Source organism: Melospiza melodia, chromosome 15 (assembly GCF_035770615.1).
Source record: "Melospiza melodia melodia isolate bMelMel2 chromosome 15, bMelMel2.pri, whole genome shotgun sequence".
In the NCBI taxonomy this organism is placed as follows: Eukaryota; Metazoa; Chordata; class Aves; order Passeriformes; family Passerellidae; genus Melospiza; species Melospiza melodia.
The window spans coordinates 19566330-19588204 of record NC_086208.1 but is presented as its reverse complement, the minus strand read 5'-3'; the positions used below and the strand labels follow the sequence as shown (position 1 = coordinate 19588204).

The following is a 21875-nucleotide window of genomic DNA, read 5'->3' as shown; positions in this document are numbered from 1 at the left end:
TCTATGTACAGGTGGCTCCTCGTGGGCATGGCTTGGGTGGGCTCTGCCCGCATGGCTTCGGCGTGGGGCCCGGCGCTCACTGGGGCAGCAGCGGCGGCTTGAAGGAGCAGTTCCCGCTGCAGTGCCGCGGGGTCAGCATCTTGCAGGAGAAGTGGTGCAGCGCGTCGTGAGCCTCTGCAAGGGACCCAGCCGTCACCCCCGGAGCCCCCCCGGGCGGGGAGGGACCCCCGAGACCCCCCCGGTACCTTTCAACTTCTGCTGGATGGCGTAGCGCGCTTTCCGCTCCTGGTCCAGCTCGTTGCACAGCGTGTCTGCGATGGGAGCGGCGCCGGCTGAGGGCTGAGCCCGCCCCGGGGCACCCAGGGCAGGGGGACGGGGGGACGGGGGCGCAGGGCCGGGCACGGCTCTCCCGGCTCGCCGGGTAAGGCGTTTCACGGCTCGGATTTTTAATTTAGCCCGAGTGGAAGCGATTGCGGGAGCGAAGGTTCGTTCGCTGCCGTGCGAACGATTCCTCGCAGCTCGGAATCGCGAGAGGAGTTGGAGGGCAGGAAAAGGTACAGAACGAAAGAAAGGAAAAACAAAACAAAACAAAAAAAACCCCAAACAAAATCAACAAAAAACAGGAGAAAAAAAAACAAAACAAAACAAAAAAACCACCTCCAAACAAACAGAAAACAATCAACCAAAAAAACCCCTAAAACATAAACTGAAAACCCCAAAACATAAAAAAAAAACCCTCCTGAAAACCCCCCACCCAAACAAACAAAAAAGCAGAAATAAATCAAATGAAATTAAATTTTTTAAAAATGAAAGAAAATAAATAAAACAAAAATAGAAGTACTAACGGGCTCGGCCTTACCTCGCACGATCTGCAGCTGCTGCACCATCTCCTCCCGGTACGCCAGCTCCCGCTTCATCTGGTCCTGGAAGTTATCTGTGGGGCCGGGGGTCAGCGCCGCGCCCCCCTGCCCGGCCGGGGCGGGCCGTGGGCAGGGGATGGGGCACCGGTACCTTTCAGGCTCTGGAAGTCCCTCTCCAGCTTTTTCCTCAGCTCCATTTGCTCCAGGACCAGTTTTTGTAACTCATCTATTTAAAAATACACGGCGGGGTTGAGGGGAGCCCGCACTTTTCCATCTGGAGGCGGCTCAGCGCGGCGCTAATCGCATTACGTTACATTAATCACAGGAGTTAATCACTCCTGCACAAAACACAAATACCCCGAGCCGCGGGCAGGGGCCGGGGGGCGCCGCGACCCCCGCCCCGAGCCCCGCTCCTCACCTCGGGCCAGGTTCTCGATGTCCTTCTCCACCAGCTGCGTCCCGGTGACATCCATGGCGAGCCCCTCCTCGCCTGCGGGGCCAGAGCGGCGTCAGCCCGGCCGGGGCACCCGCGGAGGGGCCGCGCATCGCCCCGCGGAGCGGTGCTTACCTCTGTCGGTATTTACAGGGCTGGCATGAGAGACATTCCTTTGGTCCTGATAGGATTTTCTGCTCTCTAAATCCTCCGCCGCGGAGTGATTGTCTTCTTTATCTTGCTCTTAAAGTTAATAAACCGATTTTCAACCGTAAGCAATGAAAGTATGGTCCTGATATATCCTTAATTACATAATTACGGACAAAGCCCTCGTTAAAACCTTCTTAGCGGACATCCTAATCGCTTTGCCGTTGGAAAGTAGCTTGCGGGCAGGAGCTTGGCCCCGCCGGCCCATCCCCGCCGCACCGGCCCCGCTCCCCGCCCGGATCCCGTTTGTTTGGCTTTTCTCCCCAAAGCCCCCAACGAAAGCGGCCCCTGGGCGCCCCCCCCGGGGCCGAGCCCGCGTTACCCTTGGCCTCGGGGGCGCACAGGAAGGCGGCGGGGGCTGCCAGGGACGCTGCGGGCTTCAGCGGCTGCAGGAGCTCCCCCCTCTCGGCCGCGAACACCTGCAAGAGAGCGAGTGAGGAGCGGGCCCGGCCCCGGGCAGCCCCGAGGGCAGATCCCCCTGCCGGCCCCGCACCTCGTAGGCGCCGCTGCTGCCGCTGCGCTCGGGGCTGCCGTCGGGGCCCGGGCCGCCCTCCTGCGCGCCCGCCTCGCCCGCCTTCTCCTCGGGCCCCTCGGCCCCGGCGGGCGGCTGCGGCTCCTCGGGCCCGGCCAGCAGCCGCGGCGGCGGCGGCTCCCGGCCCTCGGCGGGGCCCACGGCGGGCACGGCGGCGCCTTCCTCCTCCTCGTCCTCCGGGAAGCGGTTGGACTCCACGTCCACCTCGGGCTCCTCGGCCGTGTCGCCGCCGGGGGACAGCGAGCGGTAGCTGGAGCTGCCCTCGCTGAGGAAGTCCGGCGAGAGGTAACCGGGGCCGCGGGGCCCCGCGCCGCCGAACGCCTCGCGGGTGCCGTAGAGCTTGGCGATGCTCTCGGCGTCCTTCACCACCGGGCGGAAGGCGGACAGGTAGCTGCCCTTCCTGGGCAGCGGCAGCGGCGCCAGCAGCGCCTCGTCCCCGGAGCGCTCCTCCTCGCCCGCCGCCCGCGACAGGGCGCTGGGGCAGCGCTCGCCCTCGGCGCCCGCGCCCTCCTGCGGGGTGGCGCTGCTCCGGCCGCTGCCCGAGGGCTCCGAGCCCTCCAGCTCCCCGTGCCGCCCCGCCAGCCCCGCCGGCTCGGCCGCCGCCGCCGCCGCCGCTGCCGCCGCCGCCACCACCACGGCCGTGGCGGCCGCCTTGGCCGGGCTCTGCGCGGGGTAGGGCGGCACGGGCAGGCTGCCGGCGGCCGGCCAGAACACGGGGAACGAGGGGTACACGCCGGCGTCCTTGGCGGCGCCGGGCTGGTGCGGCGGCTGGGCCGGCTGGTGCGGGTGGGGGTGCGGGGGTCCCCAGAACATGCCGGGGGGCAGCGCGCCGCCCTTGCCCGCCTCGCCGCCCCCCGCGCCGCCCAGCGCCTCCTCCTGCTTCTTGGGGCACAGTCCGAACGCGGCGGCGGGGAAGCCGTAGGGGTGCGGGAAGAGCGGCGGCGGCAGCTTCTGCAGCATCCCGAAGCCCTTGCTGGGCACCGGGATCACCGGGTAGCTGCGCACCGCGCCCGCCCCGCCGTGCGCGCCCGCGGCCCCGCCGTGCGCCGCCGCCGCCGCCAGCCCCAGCGCGCCGCGCTCGCCCGCCGCCTCCTGCCCGCTGCACCGGAGGCTCTTGTGCGCCGGGGCCAGCTCGGGGCCGGCGGGCGGCGGCGGGTGCAGGGCGGCCTTGGCGGCGGGGGAGCCGGCCCCGGGCCCGCCGGCGGCCGCCCCTTGCAGGGAGAAGGTCCGCTTGCGGGTGCCGCCGTTGAACATGGCCTTGACATCCTCCCAGGCGTGCGACAGCTCCTCCGTGGCCGTCTTGTCGCTGAGCTTGAGGTGGCGGCGCCAGGAGTTGAAGTTGGCGGCGTCGGGCTGGGTGTACTTGGAGTCCGGGGTGCGGTGGGAGTGGAAGATGAACTTGTTGGGCGAGAAGTACATGCTGCAGTAGCTGCACTTGATGCACTTGGCGCGGGAGCTGTTGTAGCGCGCCGGGATGAAGCTGCCCCGGGAGCCCCAGGCGCACTCGTGCACCACGTCGAAGGCGAAGTTCTCGGGCAGCTTGGGCGGCTTGTGCTCGCCCAGGAAGGACTTGCAGAGCCGCTCCGCCTCCCGCTTGGTGATCATGCCGCAGCGGCGGGAGGAGATGGGCATGGCCCCGGCCCGCCGCAGGATCTCCAGCTGCACCGGCGTGCACTGCACGCAGGTGATGCCCAGGGCCACGCGCCGGTTGTGGATCTCATTGTAGCTGTAGTTCTTGAGCAGCGTGTTGGAGATCTGCGCCAGGCACAGCCGCTCCTGCCCGTCGATGACCAGGGACACGATGGGCACGCCGTACAGGGAGGTCTCACCCACTTGGTTGGGCTTGAGGGTATTGGAGCCCTGGTACGGCTGCAGCTCTTGCTTTGAATTTGGGGAGGAGCTTGCATCTCTCCCATTTCCCATCTGACTGGCGATCGCCTCCATTCCCCCCCAAAACGCCCCTGCAAAACGAAATCGGGGAAAGGCGCGGGTTAGAGGCGCTCCCGGGGCCCCGCCGCCGCTCCCGGCCCGCCGCTCCCGGGGCCCCGCGCTCCGCCCGATCCCCGCCGCGCGGCCCGGCCGCTGTTTGCTCTGCGCTGCCGGCCCCGACCCGGAGCCGCTCGGGCGCTGCCGCAGGACCCTCCCGGGCCGGCGGGGTCCGGCGAGGCCGGAGCGCATCCCCCGCCCGCGCCCGCCGGTACCGAGCGCCGCCGCATCCGGGCGCGGCCCCGCGGCTGAGCGGCCCCGGGAGCCCGGGGCAAGGGCACCCCGGGGGGGTCATCACCTCCGCCTCCTCCCGCGCCGAGTCCCCGGGAGGTGCCGCGTCCCTTCCCTTTGTGCCGGCTCGCCGGGCCGTGCCGTGCCGTGCCGGTTCGCGGCGGGCTCCGGGCGGGCTCCAACGAAAGGCGCCGGAGGATGCGGCCGGCGCGTCCCGGGGGCCCGAGCCCCGGCCGGAGCGGGCGGGCCCAAACTTGGCGCTCGGTGTCCGCGGGCGGAGCGGGGCGGCGGGCGCGGTGGCCCGGAGCCCCTTTGTGGTGTCCCCGGCAGGCGATTAGGCGCGGGCGGATTAGGGGCCGGGGCGGGCAGCGCCCGCCGCACGTAGCAGAAGGGCAGCAGCGAGCCAGGCAAATTGGCTTAGCGGGGAGGGCTCCCGGTGCTTAAGCCGCTTCCGTGGTAATTACACAAAATAACGGGGAGCGAGTCCCGAAAACGCGCCCCGCTTTGCGCCCCCCCCATCCCCGCGCCCACCCCTCCATCCGCCGCCCACCCGCACTCACCGCGCCGCGGAGCCCGGCTGGACGTGCAGGCTCTGCTCGGGACTAGGGGCCGCAGCCCGGGGCCGGGGCCGCCATCGGCCGGGGGGGCCCGTCCGCAGCGCGCCCGTTCCCGGGGCAGCCGGAGCTGCGGGGCGGGCGGGCAGCGGGCGCGCCCTTCACCGACGCCTCGGGGCCGCCGCCCGCCCCGCCGCCGCCGCGTCCGCCCGGGCGAGATGCAACAAGAGCGAGTGACCAGCCGCGCCACCGAGGGAGGATCCGGATCCGTACTTGGAGACGCTGCACATTGATCCGGTGACAGCTAAAATAACGGGAAGACACACCCACTTAGCACCAGCATATTTACATTAACGGCCTCCGGGACCCCGCCGCCGTCAATCACCGATGCGCTCCAGTCAATCACGGCGCGGCTTTAAGGCACGGCGGAACGGGGAGGGAGCGGGAGGGGGGGAGGGCGTGGGGGGCCGCCACCGAGCGGGGACCCGCCCGGGCAGCCCGAGGTAAGAGCGGGGATCGGCCCCGCGCCGCACCTGCGTGGGCTCCGCGTCCCCGTGTCCCCCCCGCGCCCGCCTCCCGCCGTGCCGCCAGCCCGGGGGCAGCGATGCTCGTTGAAAGTTTGCGCGGGGAGCGGGCGGTAACGAAAAGAGGAGCCCGGGGAGAGCGGCGGAGGGACCCCATCGAAATCGGGGATGCGCTGCTGCCGCGCATCCCTCTCGCAGCCGGGATGCGCGCTCCGGTGCGGGGCGCGGGAGCGGGAGCGGTACCGGGGACGAGGGGGGGGAGATCGGGCGGCAACGAAATCGCCGGGAGGAGGGGGCAGAGAGGGGCGAGCTGGGGTTTTTCGTTCCCCACGGGGTCTCACGCCACGCCGGCAGGACCGGCCGATAGGACCGGCGGAGCGGCTGAGGGGACCCGGCGCTCCGGTGTCCGCCGGCCGTGCCGGTGTGGCGGGGGCCTCTCGCCGCATCCCTGCCCGGGTTGGGTTCCCGCATGCGGCGCTCGTCACAGCCACGTTAATTAAACTGTAATTAATCATCGCGTCCGGCCGCGATCGGCGCAATTACAGCGATCAAACAGAAGTTAATAACGGCGCGGATCGCCCCCAGCTATCACTTTTGTGTGTGCCCCCGCGCCTTCCTTCCCCGCCATCACCGGCGGCACCGGGAGGATGCGGCGGGGCTCGACCGGCGCGGAGCGGAACGCGGGCGCGGAGCCGCCCTTCTCCTGCGCGGAGAGCCGAGCCCCGGCCGCGCTCCCACGCGGGACAGCGGCCGCGGCTCCCCCCGGGACGCCCCGTCGGGGGGGACGCGGACCGGGCGCTGCCGGCCGGGCCTTGCGGCGCGGCCTTCCCGCAATGATCGCAACCCGAGCCGGTAATTATTCCTCGCCTTTTAATTATTTATCCTCGCCAGCCTCCCCTCCTGCAGCCATACGGAGGCAGGAGCGCGGTGAGACGCTCCCGCGCCGGTCGAGCCCCGCTCGGCGCCGCGTTTGGGGCGATCCCGCCGCGCTCGGCGCCCGCGGGAGCCGCGCCGGGCCGCGAGGCACCGGGAGCGGGCGGCGGCGCGGACCGAGCCGGTACCGCCGGGACCGGGGGGCGGAGAGAGCGGGGGGCGCTCCGGGAGGACGCGGCTCTGCCCCCGTTCCCTCCGCCGTGCCCTTGCCCGGGCCGTGCCTCTGCCCGGTGCCCGCGGAGCTCGCCCGGAGCGGCGGAGGCGGCCCCGGCTCGCCCCGACGGCGGCGCGGAGCCCCGGGGAGGGGAGCGGCCCCGGGCCCGACCCCGGCCCCGCCGCCCCGGCCGCGCTCCCCGCTCCTCGCGACCGCCGTATCTTTTAACAGTTGAATTGACTGCAGTTTTTGTCAGTTAATTAGGTTTAATTTACATAATTAGTACAGTATAAAGAGTATTGGGGATAATCAGGAGGTACGTCTCGCTTACTGTGTAAACACGGATTCGGAATTAAAAATCAGATGTAATTAAGGCGTGTGCGCGCGGCTTTTAATTGTAATGAATTTCTAATTAACGCTCAACGATCGCCGCACGCGGGAGCCGGGACGTTTGCGGGCTCCGGCGCCCCCCAAACCGGGGACCCCCCCCGGGACACCCCCGGGGCCGGGGGGCGCGGAGGGGCCGCGGCCGGCGGGGAGGGCGCAGCCCCGACGGGACCCCCCGTCCTTCCCCGCTCCCCGGGCCGGTGCCGCCCGCAGCCGAAGCCGGAGGATAATTTAGGTTAAAACTTAGGGAGCCGTGTCACGGGTGTATAAATAAATAATCACGCGTGGCGGGCGCGGAAGGCCCCGCGCTCCTGGAGGGCTGAGCCGAGATTGCCACATAAATCACGGCGGTCTAATTCAGTGGAAGTTTAATAAACGCCTCCTATTGGAAATGAATGTTCCCCATTTAACAGTTGTATCAGCACCATATAAAACCATGACCCCAATAAATTTAATTTTAGAGGCCGATCAATCCGGGCTTCTCTCCATCGATCCGCGGCGGCTCTGCACCTCCGCAGCCTCTTCCGCGGCCCTTCCCGCCGAGGCGGGGGAAGGAGCGTTTCGATTAGACTCTTTATTAGGAAAAGATTGCTCCGAGAGGCCTGAAAATTAAACGGTGACATTTTAATTACTGGACATTGACAAAGGGAGCGGGCGGCGGCTCTCTGCAGGCCGGGCACACTCGGCCTGACCCGGCTGCTGAGCCCCCGCGGGCCGGGGGGAGCCGTGCGGGCTCCGGGGAGCCTGGGGCTCCCTCTGGGTGCGCCCCGGGATCCTTTCACAGGGCTGGGCACAGCTGACCCCCACCCCGCTGCATGCCCTCCGTGCATCCCCAGTCTGTGCACCCCCTTTTTCTATGGCCCCCTCCGTGCCCCCCGTGACACCCCACACACCCTCCATCCCCACAACACATCCCCGGCTGTCCCCAGTGCGCCCCAGGCCCAACCCACAGCTACTGTCCCCTTGTCCCCCTCACCTCTCTGTCCCCCCGAACCCTCCCTGCGCCTCGGAACCTCCCCGTTTGCCTGGGCCGGAGCGGCTGCGGGAGCGCGGGATCGATAGGCGCCGATTTATTGATCGGTGGAGCCGAGCACTGGGCAGGGATGGAGCGGGACGCGGCCAGGGCAGCGCTCCAGGCCGTGCCGTGCCGTGCCGTGCCGTGCCCGCTGCGGGACGGAGCCGCACTCACCTGCGCGGGCCTGGCCGCGGGAAGTTTTCCTCCTCCTGCTGCTTCTGCTGCTGCCCATAAAAGCCCCAGACATCCATTTGCCATTAAACACCCCCGGGCTCTCCGGCTCTCACAAACCTTGAACTTGCGCCGCGGGCCCGGCGCCGGAGCAGCCGCAGCCGGGAAGGCTCAATCCATAAATCCTGTCCTGGGCGAGCACGGTGCTTCACGGACAGAGCCTCTGCCGAAGGTAACGCAGCTCCGGCTGCAGCTTCCCCACGGGAAAGGCGCAGGATCACAGGCTCGCTGTGGCTGCTTTGAGTTAGGAGAGACCTTAAAGCTCCTCTCGTTCCAACCCCACCTCCATGGGCAGGGACACCTTCCTCTAGAGCAGCTTGCACAACCTTTTTTTTTTTTATTCGGTGTGACCAAATACTGCAATAGGAGATTTTTAAATTTCTCTTTTTCCCCGTTAGGTTTTCCCAGTCCAGGCTGGTGAGCTGAGGGAGCAGGAGGAGGCCAGAAAGTTTAGAGGACACCCCCAAATTGTGGTGCCTGTGAGGCCCCCCGGGAATGCTGAGGATGAGTTACCCTAAAACCCCGGTCACAGCTCAGGACCTCACCATCATTCAGTGGCTCCAGCTCCCCCCCGAGAGCCCCGGTGCCCCCCAGGCCTGGCTGTGCCCGCGGGGACATCGCTGCCACCCAGCCGCAGCATTTGGGGCTCGGGATGCTCCTTACCTGGCTCCCGGGGCAGAGGCACCGTAAATACCCCGCCCTGGGGGCAGAGGGGGCACAGCTGGATCCTCTGAGGCTCCCGGGTGACTGGGGGCACCTGGGCTGTGTTTGTGCCCTCATGGGCCGGCCCGTGGCAGCTGGGCAAGGACGGCTCCCCGGGGGTGTCCCTGTGTTTGTCACATCCCAACGGGAGCGGGATGAAGAGCACGGAGAGGTGTCCGAGAAGCTGAGCAGCCCTGGAGCATCCTGGAGACGGGATTGGCCGCTCCTGTTCCCTGCCCGAAGGGGCTCCGTGTGTGTGCCCTGGCCCCGGAGCAGCCCCGCAGAGCGGAGCCGCCACCTGGGACAGCCCCTGGCCCTCCTGTCCCTCCTGTCCCCCCTGCCCAGCCCAGCTGCAGCTCCCGGGGTTCCCGGAGCAGCTCCCGTGGGACGTGGTGGCTCCCGGATTGTCCTGCCCGGATTGTCCCGGTGGCTCCGGATTGTCCTGCCCGGGCCAGCGCTGGGGCCAGGCCAGTGCCCGCTGCGGGGCCATCGCCCCCTCTGTCCCCGCCGAGCCGCTTCTCCCGCAGCTCTCGCTCCCCACCAGTGGATTTGGTTCCCTGCAGGAGTGTTTTTTTTCCCCAAAAAAGCCCCAAATTCCCCGGTTTTGCCCGCACACTCCCGCGGTCCCACGGATGCCTGCAGGTGAGCTTTCCCTGCAGGAGCGGCAGGCAGGAGAGCACCCACGGCCTCCCCAGCTCCAGCCCTCCCGCTGGTTCTCCTCTCGGGTAGCCCGGGATCAAACGGGGCTCCCCAGAGCTGCTCCCGGCCGTGGCTCAGGTGTGGGGCCGAGGGACAGCGGCAGGTGAAGGAGCCCCGGCAGCCCCGCCTGCCCCCCGGCTGCTCGGGCTGCTCTCCGGAAAACAAAGGCGGGCGCTTTGCCTTGGGAATGCTGACAGCGGGCTGGATTTGGCCACGGGATACGAGAAACAAAATATTTTCTCATTCTGTGCTGATTTAAGGGCGATCTTCCACGGGCTCTTCTCACGGGAGCTTTGCCGGGCAGTGGGAAAGGGAAATGTGGAAAATATTGGAAGTTTTGGCACAGATGGGACACATTCCTTTTTTCCCACATCCACACTCCCATGGGAATCATCACCACTGAGGTTACAGGAGGGGAGACAGAGGTGGCACCGGTGGGGAGCCCTCAATGAGCAGCTGGGGTGAGGAGTGGGACTGGGGGGTCACTGCAGCTGTGGCATCCTCTGCTGAACTCATTGCACACCCCTGATGCCATCCTCCGAGCAGGACTCAGCTGTAGGGTGTGATATTGCTGCATTTCCTGCAACATTTCCAGCAAGAAATGCCACAATTCAGACCCCCCAAAAATGCAGCAGGGAAGAGGAGAGAGGGCAAACCCATTCCTGGGCAGCCCCAGGTGTGGGTCAGCTCCTGCCTGTGGGGAGAGCAGCACTGCTGAGCCCCTTCCCAGCGCCCAGCACTTCAGGAAAACCTCCCTGGAGCTTCATTCCCATCCCTGGACATTCTGGGAACAGGGGGATGTTACACCTGGGGCGTGTTTTGTGTCCTGGCCGCCTCAGAGTCATGTTTGATTGTCCTGGGGCAGGATTTGCTCAGCCCCAAAGCAGCCCGGGAGGATCCCCTGGGGCAGGTTTGGGGGTTCCTGCACTGTGGGGTGCCCCATGCCAGGCTCACCTGCATCCCACAGGGCACAGACACGGACTGGGACGTTCCTGGAGCAGGGAGAGGAGCCTGGGCTGGGTTCGGGATGGGGGTGAGCTCAATCCTGGCCACATTCCCTGCATTCCCCCTCAGCTGTGCCCCTCGGTGCTGATGGGTGGTGCAGGAATTGGGGTCCACTCCCAGGTCTCAGCTGGGAATGCCAGCAAGGCTGAGAGGAGATGCTCAACCCCAAACTTCCCTCCTCCGCCCTCTCAGCCAGCCCCATTCCCCAGATTCTGCCGGGACGGGGCAGATGAGCAGATCCCTGGCTGCACTGAACCCCAGGATTTGGGAGAGGGAAGGGATGGAGCCCCAAATTCCCCTGGACTCATCCCACTGACCAACCACATGAATCATAATTCTGTCCCTGCTTTAACCAGGAGTTTTTTTTCCAGCTCCATCCCACACGGATTTTCAGGGTGAGTCCTCCTCTCCCAACCTCCCCGGCAGGAAAAGCAGCAGGAAAAGCCCTGGGATTGCTGAGTTTTAAACCAGATCCTAGAGAGAGAGGGAGAGAGAGCCCTTTTATACAGGGAAAGCTGCTGGAACTGTTAGGGATAAATAAATGGCAGCGCTGCCATGCCCTGCCTGGCTCACAGGGAGGGAATTTGTCTCACTTTAGCAAAAGGACCTGGAGGAACGGGGGGCTGCTGCCTCATTCATTGCCTGTTATCTGCCAGCGAGGTTGTGACATCAGAGCAATTAAGACAAACTTTAGTCTGTAAGTTCATGCCTGCAACCTCTACACTTCAAAAGAAGACAAACGATCCCTCCAAGGAAGGAAAGCAAGTCTTTTCCAGGCTGCTTCCAGAATAACATTTAGGATTTGCAGTGGTTCGGGAAGAATAATTCACTGAATTGTGGGGAGAGTTGAAGCTGCTGGTAGAAAATAAACCACCTGAGTCTTTTTTTATTTTTTAGCAAAAGTTTATTTCTAATGCAAAGACAAGCAAACAAACCCCAACCTCCTCCCACCCAACTCACTCACCCCAAACCTGCCTCTCACATCCATGGTTTATTTATTTTTTTTCCTTTTATTAAGCATTTTTACACAAGGAATGATTCAACCTGTGTTGGTCTGTTGTGGAAATGTTCCCCAGGAATTGCAGGAGCCAGGAACACCCAGCAGAGACATTGCAGCCATTCCTTTTTCCTGCAACACCAAACCTGGAGCCTGTGCTTGGCCTGGTTGAACCCACAGCTGTGCCAGGGCCTGCCCACCCTCCCAGGGAAGGATTATTCCCAACACCCCATCCATCCCTGCCCTGTGGCAGTGGGAGCCATGCCCTGTGTCCTGTCCCTCCATCCTTGTCCCCAGTCCCTCTCCAGCTCTCCTGGAGCCCCTTCAGGCCCTGCAAGGGCTCTGGGGATTCCTGGATCCTTCCCTTCTCCAGGGGAACACTCCCAGCTCTCCCAGCCTGGCTCCAGAGCAGAGCCCTGTCCTCTTTCCCCCTTTTCCACCTCAGCAAACCCTCTCTGGTTCAGGGATCAGCCTGACCATGGGTGCTCCTCGTGTCCCAGCAGCTGACACTGGGAGCAGAGAGGGCATTCCCAGTCACTCACTGGTGTGATGCTGACCCTCCTGGCACCCCCTCATCTCCTCACAGGGTGGGCAAGCCCAGATATTTCTCTTTTTTTGTCTGTTTGCTTTTGTTTTACACTTAAACCCAGTATTGAGTGGCTGCCTGCACTCAGAGACAGCCACCAACTCGTCAGGAAATCCTCTGGACACTTGGAAAGGAGCAACAGTTAAAAAATACTCTGGAGTCAGGAAACAGAACATTCAGTAACCCAAAAATAGAGATATAAAATACTTGCTTTAAGGCTGTGTACAGTATAACTGAAGATAAACCTGGAAATTGCTCAGCAACAAAAGAAACAATTAAGAAAATTCCTTAACGTGGCGGTGAGGAAAAGGCAGCCAGCAAACACCCTGATGTTGTCGACGCTTCTAGGAAACAGCTGGAGTAGAACAGGACCTGGGTAAGCTGAGAGTGCCAAGGTGGAGGTCCCGGCGTGGGGAGAGCCCCGGGTGCTGCGGGGCTCACTGGGCTCCCTGGGCTCGGCGCTCCTCCAGCATCCGGCACACCCACATGGACACCACCTCGGCATTGCCGTCGTTGTACTGCACCACGAACGGGTGGCCCTGCAGGGGACAGGAGGGTCAGCAGGACAGACACACAGAGCCCTCCTGCAGCACAAACAGCCCACGGTGACAGCCACAGCAGGGCCATGAAGCACTGCCTCAGAGCAGTGGATTTCCCTGCAGCCTGTTCCGAGCAGCAAGAGGCAGCCCAGACTCCTTGGAAATGCTCTTTTTGTTATTCCATTTGCTCCTTGTGTTCTGAGCCAGACCCTTTCCAGGACAGCTGAGCAGTTGCTGAATGGTGTTTGGGTGAAATGATATCCCAAAAAAACCTCATTAATCTGCTCCTCTGCTTGTAAATGTGTGCGATGTCCTAAAATTCCTCTCTTTAACAACCAACCATGCATCCTTCATGTGCACTGACCTTCCAGAGCATAAAGGGGATCCAGGAGAGCTGGACAGGGACTCTGGACAAGGCAGGAGTGACATGATGAGGTGTTCTGCCCAGCACTGGGGTGGTTTTGGGTGGAAAAGTGCAGGAATAAGAGAAATGCCTTTAACACAGCCTAGAAGCAGCTGTTTCACCTCCTCAACAGAACAGCCAAGGACACCAGAGAGAAGCAGCAGAGAACAATCAGGAGGCACAGACAGGGCAGGGCAGATGCTCTGGGGCAATCAAACCCAAATATTCCAGCCAGTCCTTTCCCCTTTAGGATGGAGAAGCAGCAGAGAACAGTCAGGAGGCACAGACAGGGCAGGGCAGATGCTCTGGGGCAATCAAACCCAAATATTCCAGCCAGTCCCTTCCCCTTTAGGATGGAGAGACCCTGCAGCCAGAGCCCACTCACCCCCAGGATATCCCTGCATTCAGGCTGCTCCAAATGAAATTTCAGCTCTGAAACCTCAGCTGTCAGGTTTTTAAATATTCAGCCTTAAAAATACCTGGAACTCAGCACAGCCAGCAGGAGAGAGGTAGAAAATCCAGCACCAAACTGGTTTTTCTTACTGGTCTGGTACTGGTGTGCTGTGGCCTGGCTCAGTGGGATGCACTGGGAATCCTGCAGGGAATGGGAAGTGGCTGCTGCAGAGCCTGGAGCTGGAAAGGTCAGGCAGGACAGGGCCAGGGCTGGCCCCCAGTGAGTGTCAGGCAGCCTAATTTTGTGTGTCAAGCCTGAAAATGAGATAAACAATGACAAACCAGGCTTTTTAAATGAACTTGTCTCTTCTGGTTCTCTTGATAAAGGGTACATTTCTCGAGTTGCAGTGTCCCCCCAGACAGGTTTAACTCTTTCACAGGGCAGCTCCTGGCAGAGGAGGAGGTGAAGGATTTAAATACCTGACAGGAAATTAAAAGGGCAGCGCCCCCCTGAACACAGAGCCCTGGTAATTCCAACTCAGTGCTCACCAACCATCCATCATTTAGCCCAGTCAATTAAATCCCCATTATTCAAGGGTAAAAGTTCCATCATTTTATCTACCCCTAAAATTCAGCAATTTGCTTTCACGGCTGTCTCCTCTGACCTATAAAAAAATCTTTGTTTCTGTTAATAACCCACCCTGAGCTTATTGCCTCATGGCATCCTGGGCAGGGCTGCAGGTCCAGGGGCCTTTTCCAGCTCCAAGTGCCCACCTGGAGAGTACAGCTCTGCTCCAGGTGGATGAAATTCCCTCTGGGATACAAAATTATCACCCACAACCCCAAATCCTTACACCTCTTCAGTCTAAAGCACAGGGAACAACTTCCACTGCCCCTCACACACAAATCCAGGGAAGAGCTTCAGGAGAGCCTCTCCCACAAACAGGATCCTCTGGCCATAAAATGTGTTTGGAGAGCACCAGGGAGGCTCAGAGCAATGCCAAAGACAGGCAGACCATCAAAAATGCCCCTTGTGCAATGCCTGGGATTTCAGGCTCAAAAGGAGTCAGTGTTCATGTCAGACTGCTCTAAAGGTCCATGGAACAGGCAGCTACCAGCCTGCAGTGGTGACAAAGGACATTCCCAGGGTGAAATGCCAGTCAGCCACAGATTTCCCTGGAAATCGCCAGAAATGAGAGATTTTCCTCCCCAGGGTGGTGCTCCCTGGGGCACAGAGCATGGCAGGAACCTGAATCCCAAATGGTGGGAGAACATGAGATCTAACCCACTCCAGCACCTCCTTATATTTTTTTCCCTCTGGCACAGTGAGAGGCTGATTGGGGAGGGCAGCCAATTAAAAATGATAATAAAGTTCCTCATGCTTATGCAAGGAAGGTTGGGAAATGAGTGGCACTGCACTGGTTGCAGTGGTGCCACCCTTTTAACATTCCTTTTTCCAGGAACCCTCCTAGCCTGAACTCCATTTATCACCAAGCAGCACAGACAAACCATAACTTCCATTTAAAAAATTCTGAACTCAAGACCACAAAAAAACCACAATAAAAAAGATCCCAACTGTTGCAGCCACAGCCTATGAAGACAATGGCCGTGCCCTCAGACAGCATTTCAAATACAGTTTATTAGTGTGTGATATGAAAAGGGTATTTTTATTGCATGATATAATGCAATGGGACCTTGGGCGCTCTGCAGAAGGACCTTGCACTCAGAAGTGTAATGAACCCATAGTCCAAAAAACATTATACTGTACATTAACCTATCATTAATGGCACATTAGGGCTGGGGGCACTGCACGCTCGCTGGGCAGGGCTCCATCAGGACAGTGTGCAGGAAAGCACAGCCTTCCCAGGCTTAAAACAAATAGAGAAAATAAATATTACTGCTGGCTGCAGGCTGCTCTGAGGCAAGCTCACTCGCTGCTTAACTTGCAGTGTTTTAAAGGGGGGATGAGGAAGATGCAGCAGTTTACTGGGTGCCGTTGGCATGCCCTGAATGCATCAGATGCACATTTTCCTGCATAAAACACAGCACAAGTGGAAACTGAAAGCCTGCTCCCCTTCCCTGCCATTCCTTAATTCCTCCCTGGCACTAAGAGTTGGGAATGGGAAGAGCATCCTCTGACCCAGCTCTCTGTTGGACACCTGGGATCTGTTTTGCCCCTGCGCCCATTTCACCTGAGCAGAATTCCAGCCCTAACTCCATGTGAAACACGAGCAAACCACCAGACCCCTGCTGCTCCCAGAGCAGGTGGGATGTTCCAGGCCTTCCCCCACTCCAGGTGCTCTGTTCAAATGTTAAACCAGGAAAGCCTGCCTGGCAGCTCATCCCTCCAACTCCAAAAAGTCCCAACTTGGCTGTCCAGCAGCACATCCCAGTTGGTTCTCCCATTGCTCCTGAGGTGCCTGTGCTGTGCACAGCTCTTGTATGAACTCAGGGCATGGATTCGAGGGGAAATCCTGCCCATCCTCATGTTCAATGGAGTAAAAGTCCCACCTCCAACAGGACAAACACAAAGCTCAGCTCTGGAGCTGCACCAGCTTCCCAGGACTCCTGGAAACACCAAATGCTGAGCAATGCAAACAGCATCCCAGAATTCCTGGAAACACCAAGTGCTGAGTAACCCAAACCACCCCAAACTGACCCCAGGTCCCCCTGCAGTGCCCTCAGCACGTGTCAGGATTTCATCACTCCAGGCCTGCCTCCAGTGCTGGAGGATTTTCCATCTCGAGCTGCTGCCTCCAAGGACAAGCCACACTAAAAGCTGTTCTAATTATCTGTGCCAGCTATCCACAGGATCCAACTGCGGCTCCCACAGCCAGGAATAGCAGCGAGGAATCCTCAGGCCAATTGTCTCACTGCAGACTCCCAAACCATGGTTAATTCACAGGCACAGGAGGTGGCAGGGCATCCTCAGGGGATGCTCCACACAGCTTCTGAGGCCTGAGTGGGGTAGGAGCTCTGCAGGCTGAGCACAGGTGAACCCACAGAGACACAGAACGTACCCACAGGTGAAAGGGCCCTGCAGGACACTGTTCTAGTGTGATCCAGCTGCTCCATCTCTTGTTTTCCTTTTGAAATTTTGGGAATTTTTAAACCCTTTTAAGGGAAGTGTGAGCACCTGAAGTGCTTGGAACAGCAGGGACTGGGAGGCTCAGTCTGTGTCTGCCAAGAGTGTCCCAAAGCTGCAGCAAGGTCAGCTGCAGCCTCCTTGTCTCTTCCAAATGGGATGGCAGATCACAGATTGAGCTTAACCCTAAAACTGCAGCTCCTCCCTGGGACTGTGCCTGATCTGGGAGCGAGGTTTGCTGGCCCAGTTCTCTCTCACTGTTCTGTCCTCAGACTATTGAGGGCAAGGACTGTGCTTGCTGCACCGGAGAGGCTCCAGCACCCCAGAGCTGTGCTCAGCTGGGTGCTGGAGACAAAGCCCCAGTGCAGGGGGTGGAACCTGACACCACAGAACCATGGCATCCCCAATCATGGGCTGGAAGGACCTTAAAACCCACCCACTCCTCCCCCTTCCACCGGCCCAGGCTGCTCCCATCCAACCCTGAGCACTCCCAGCATGGACCAGTGGCGTTTTCTGGCTGGAGATGAGGCAGGGACAAGAACACATCCACAGGGAAAACCAAGTCTGCTTATTTTCCTGCAAGTTTCTGCTCCTTGCTCGCTCCTCAGCTGAGAGCAGAGCCCAGGCTGCTGAGCAGCTCCACTCGGGAAGTGGGGAGTTTTGTTTGTTGCATGGCCTCCCTATCACACACTGTAATTAAAATGTTGATTACTAAACAGTTTAAATATATGACAGACAATGCAGTTAAAGCCTACAGTTAGGTCAATATGTGATTTAGATTTGCCATTTAAAAACTCTCATTTAAATTTTGCATACATTAATCACTACCATACTTCAATGTTCTGATATCCACCTGACTACACTATTAAAATAAAACTTGCTGCCCCAGGGAAATCCTACTTATTCTTAATTGTTTCGAGGCTTTGATGGGCTTTTAATCTAAGATTAATTTATGCAATTTTAAATAACTCTTCTTATGATTAATAAGCTTGAAAATTAAAAGGAGTCTAAAGCAATTATAATGAGCATTTGGTCATAACCTCATTAGGAGAAGGAGTGAAGGATACAGCTCTGGAATTCTTACAAGACTACAATTTAAGGTTACTTTCAGAGGAGTCAAACATAGTACTTGAAATTGCAAAGGCAGATTAGCCTAGGTCAGCCTTAGAACTATGGCTACCTAGATTAGCACACTAATGATTTTATCCCTCTGATGATATGTGAGACAGTGAAAAGATGGTGCAAAACAAAGATAAATGGATAACACAACTAAGCACTGAAGCCCTGGGGTTGTATTTCTTCCTTTTTTTTTTTTTTAAGAAGTACTTTTCTCTCCTATTATTTTTCATTTTGTAGATTGACTTTCACTAATGCATTTTTCCTTTTTATATGATAAAGTTAATTGCAAGCAATTTTCAGCTGGTTTAGTTTTGTTGAGGCACCAAAACTCTCCTGGAATTTACAAAATTTGTATTCAAATAACAACAGTCCCCAGGCCTGATGGATGGACCAAGAGAAAGAACACCTTAACTTTGACCTCAACACCTTAACCTGAACATCAACTGTCTACACACCTCACCCAAATTTCCATTTTAAACAGCAATACAGATTCTTCATTATGATTAAAGTATTATTTTCCCAAGCTTTGGACAGCTGGTGACCCCAAAACAGACCTCAGAGACCCCTCGTGCACTTGACTGATGTGTCCAAGCTAGCAACTCATCAGCAGACAAAGGGTCAAGAGGGAATTTTTCAGGTGAGAACAGCAGGAATTGGAGCAGCTCCACTCCACAGCTGGCCCTGACTTCAAACTCCTGACCCCCTCCTCCTGCAGCACCCCAGGTCTGCTATTTGCTCCCTTCCTGTGGCAAAAACTGGTCTGAAATTTACTGCAGGGTTTAGGGTTTGGCTGTGGCACAGAGGAATCTATTTGCCCATCTGCAGATCATTCTTTCCACAGCAGCTTTGCTTTTGATATTTGTTGTTAAAGCAGAAACTGTCCTTGGCGCTCCTCACGCTGCTCAGCTGAAAACGAGCCAGCTCTCAGCAAAGGTATTTCACTTTTGTGTTATGACTCTTAAAAACTCTTAAAACAAACTAAAGCAACCCAAATCTAATTGGAGTTTACTTCTGCAAGTGCTGCTGAGGTTAAGGAGAGCTGCAGAGGAGGAATGGGGAGAGTGGCCCAAGGCTGATGGAGTCTGTCAACATTAGCAAGCTGTCGACAACAGAAGCAGCTCTGCTGAGTGAAACGCTCGGTGCAACATTTTGGGGATGGAAGAGCTTTGACTTTTGCCCAGCTCTGGTCTGGTCTGTGGCCTCAGTGCCCATTAGTAGCTGGAGCTCATTAGGTGTGTGCCTGGAGCACATCTTCTGGTGGGGCTTCATTTGAAATCGATTCAGTTCGTGAGCTTCAAGACCTGGCTGTGATGAGAATGAGAGAGTGGGGGCTCAGAAAGAGCAGAGATTCACACCAGAAAGGCACACCTGACCTGAACTCTGCTGGAGCTGCACCTGCAGAAGTGTCCTCAGGACACAGGAATGGTCTCAGTGACACCAAACAGAGCTCGTCAGGAATTCAGGGCTGATACAGAATTTCCTTCAAACAAGGACTAAGTGTTCCCCTAGACTCGGGGGGAAGGGTGAAGAAAACAACTGTTTTCCCCAAGTTTTTCTACTGGGGAAAAAAAAATTTGCTAAGCAAATTACTATGCAGAAGTAAACTGAAACAATCTCCTAAATGTTTTTCACCCAAATCCTGGAGAAGAAAATGCTGTGTGCACACACACGCACAAATAACAACAATTAACAAAAGCAAAAAAACCCTGAAAATTATGTGGCTGGAAGCAAAAAGGGAGAATGGAACAGCTCGTACTTCGTTAGCATTTTTGTGATGAAGTTTCTGCAAATGAACAAGTTGTTTTTAGAAGTACCACTACGATCATCCTGCATTCCATGGCTGCACACTGCCTGCATGGAGTGCAAAATGACATCCCCGTGTCTGGCAGGCTCTGGGAAGGGACTCAGTAAAGTATTAAATGATGGAGGGGCAGGTGCTGCCAAATCCCCTCGTCTGAGGAGCAGAGAAAGCTAAGGTATGAAACAATGTTGGCATAAACGCACAGAGTCCTGATGAAAACACAGAGCAAAATACATCATCACAAGTTGGCATGGGGAAAAAAATATCAATTCCTTTGAATCCTTCCCAAGGTCACTGAACAAGGACCGAGGCCACCAGCACCATTTCCACGCTCAGAGCTGTGTTTTAATCCAGGGGAGCCTTTCCCTGGTGGAAACCTGGCTCTCCCCAGCCCAGCAGGCACCGGCTCATCCCGATTTACAGCATCTGAGTGTTTTCCCAACCTCTCCCATCAATTCCAGCAGGCAGATGCACATTGATGGGACAATGAACTTTTCCAGGGCTGTATTTTGGGGTTTCAGCCTCTATAAAGCTGCGTACTCCAAGCTCTGCCCCGGGTGGGAGCACCAGCAGCCGGCTCCGGAGGGGAGGCCGCGGCTCAAAAAAAGGAAAATAAATAAAAAAAGAAATCATGTTTAATTTAAAAATTAGAAACTGGAGCAGGCTGTGAGCACAGAGGTTGATTGAAACAAAATTTAAATTCCTGTCAAGCCCATTTAAACACAGGGGCCCTTCATAGGCAATTAGCTGCTCCCTGTGAAGGCTGAGCGAGGCCGGGCCTGGTCACTGTGAGGAGCCGAGAAAAATTAACTAAAACCAGGCGCTATGAAATATTTAGCCTCCCAGTTTATCACCGGGGTTTGGAAGTGTAAACAAGACAAAAATCGATTCCTCGGTGCCCTCCAATCAATCCCCCAAAATGGCGAGGGCATCTGTTTCTGCTCAATTTTGTTTACTCTGGCAGATTTGCCTTAATTGCGGTTGTTTATCTCCCGTTGTCCCCGGGGCCCTAATCTCCCGATTACTAATACTTAACACTCATTTCACATCTAAAGCTACTTCTAATCCTCAACAGGTTTCTGGAGCTCTTAAAATGATGGAGGCCAGGGAGATTTCTCTTTGTGAGAGGAGCATTTTGCGACCCGCAACCAGCTGGGCCCAATCGTCACCAGGGATGGCGGCAACAAAGGTGCTAAAAGGCTCTTTCACAAACTCTGCCTCTCCGCCGGGAATGCCACCGAGAAAAAAAGGCCTTTGATGGGGAAAAAAGGGAAAAAAAACACCCTGAACAAGGGGGCTCTAACAGTCCAGCCAAATAAAGTTACTGTCATAATCAAGCGCTGTCAATCACAATGAAAATCCAATTAAAAAATCTTTCAGCACGGCCCCTCTTCAGGAGAAAAATGTCCCCTATTTATATGCGGTTTTTTTTTTTCCCCTTTTTTTTGTCAACTGCACAAATTAGAAAGTCGTATTAATTGATTTTTTACTACTTTAGGCCCTGATCCTCCAGCAGAATTTCTGCGGATGGAAGAATCAAGCGGCACAAATCTGATTAAGGGATTTGAGGCATAATGCACACAGGTCACTAAGAAGCCATATCTCTATCTCCTGCTTTATACTCTGCTTATTCATAGGCAATTATTACTCTTATTTAATACTGCAGGAGTGTCCTGAGGTGCTAATTGGACTAGAGACCCACATGTAGCTGGTACTCCACAAGCACCAGCCATTTTAATCTACGCAGAGTGTCTGAATAGATTTAAAATGCCAATTTCACTGCACAAATAAAAATTGTACGTGAATTTCAACAGTTGCCTGTTAGAATAAATTCCTTGATGGATTTGGAATGAATAGAGAGGACAATATTCTGGGATTTAAAGATAGGGGTCTTATTTTGGAACTGCTAACAGATTTTTTTTTCCTCAATTTTTCAAAATAAATAGGTAAGGAAGACAGCTGACATAAAACATCAACAAGGCAAATGCACAACTTCTCAATATCGAGTAATTGAAAGATTTGCAATTCTGCTACCAAAATGAGTGAGATGTAAATATTTGTCCCTGTGCCTGGAGAACTACTGAACAACCAGCAGTGCCAAATGAAACATTTGCTCAAATTAAACTGCAAAGCCCAGGAGACTCAAGTAGCCAAAAAATATGAACTGTATCCCTCTAAGCTGTTGCCAATTCATTTTTGTCCAATTTCCTTAGATTTTCAACACCTCTTTCAGCCAACTCGAGTTACTCCTTTTCACATTTCACAAGGAAGTGCTGCTGGTTTGTGCAGCTCTAGGAGGGGAATATTCCCATTTATTCCCAGATATTATTCCCAGATATTCCCATTTGCTGGGGGAACTGGGTGATCCCATAGCAATGGGTGCAGCAGGCAGGGAATGAAGGCACCACCCCTTAAGCTGTCACCATCCTGCTCTTGGGTGGTTGCTGGATTTAGTGATACTGACAGAATGGATGTCTCCATTTCAAGAGCCAATTTCTC

General features: G+C 57.4%; 2 protein-coding genes across 2 annotated transcripts in view; both read right to left on the bottom strand.

Annotated features, from left to right (window-relative positions):
- Nucleotides 1–54: 54 nt before the first annotated feature.
- SKOR1 (SKI family transcriptional corepressor 1) lies at nucleotides 55–3991 on the bottom strand. Its single transcript, XM_063169231.1, is given in 8 exon segments — nucleotides 55–174; nucleotides 246–311; nucleotides 860–934; nucleotides 1012–1086; nucleotides 1279–1350; nucleotides 1429–1536; nucleotides 1823–1934; nucleotides 1937–3991. Coding segments are annotated over 8 exon segments (2646 nt in total). The 5' UTR covers nucleotides 3977–3991; the 3' UTR covers nucleotides 55–76.
- A 7343-nt stretch (nucleotides 3992–11334) lies between these two features.
- The window catches only part of MAP2K5 (mitogen-activated protein kinase kinase 5), a 119355-nt gene continuing 108814 nt past the window's right edge, over nucleotides 11335–21875 (bottom strand). Inside the window, exon 22 of the mRNA XM_063170009.1 lies at nucleotides 11335–12575. Within this exon, the coding sequence (XP_063026079.1) occupies nucleotides 12474–12575 (102 nt within the window). The 3' untranslated portion in view covers nucleotides 11335–12473. The remainder of the gene's footprint in view (nucleotides 12576–21875) is intronic.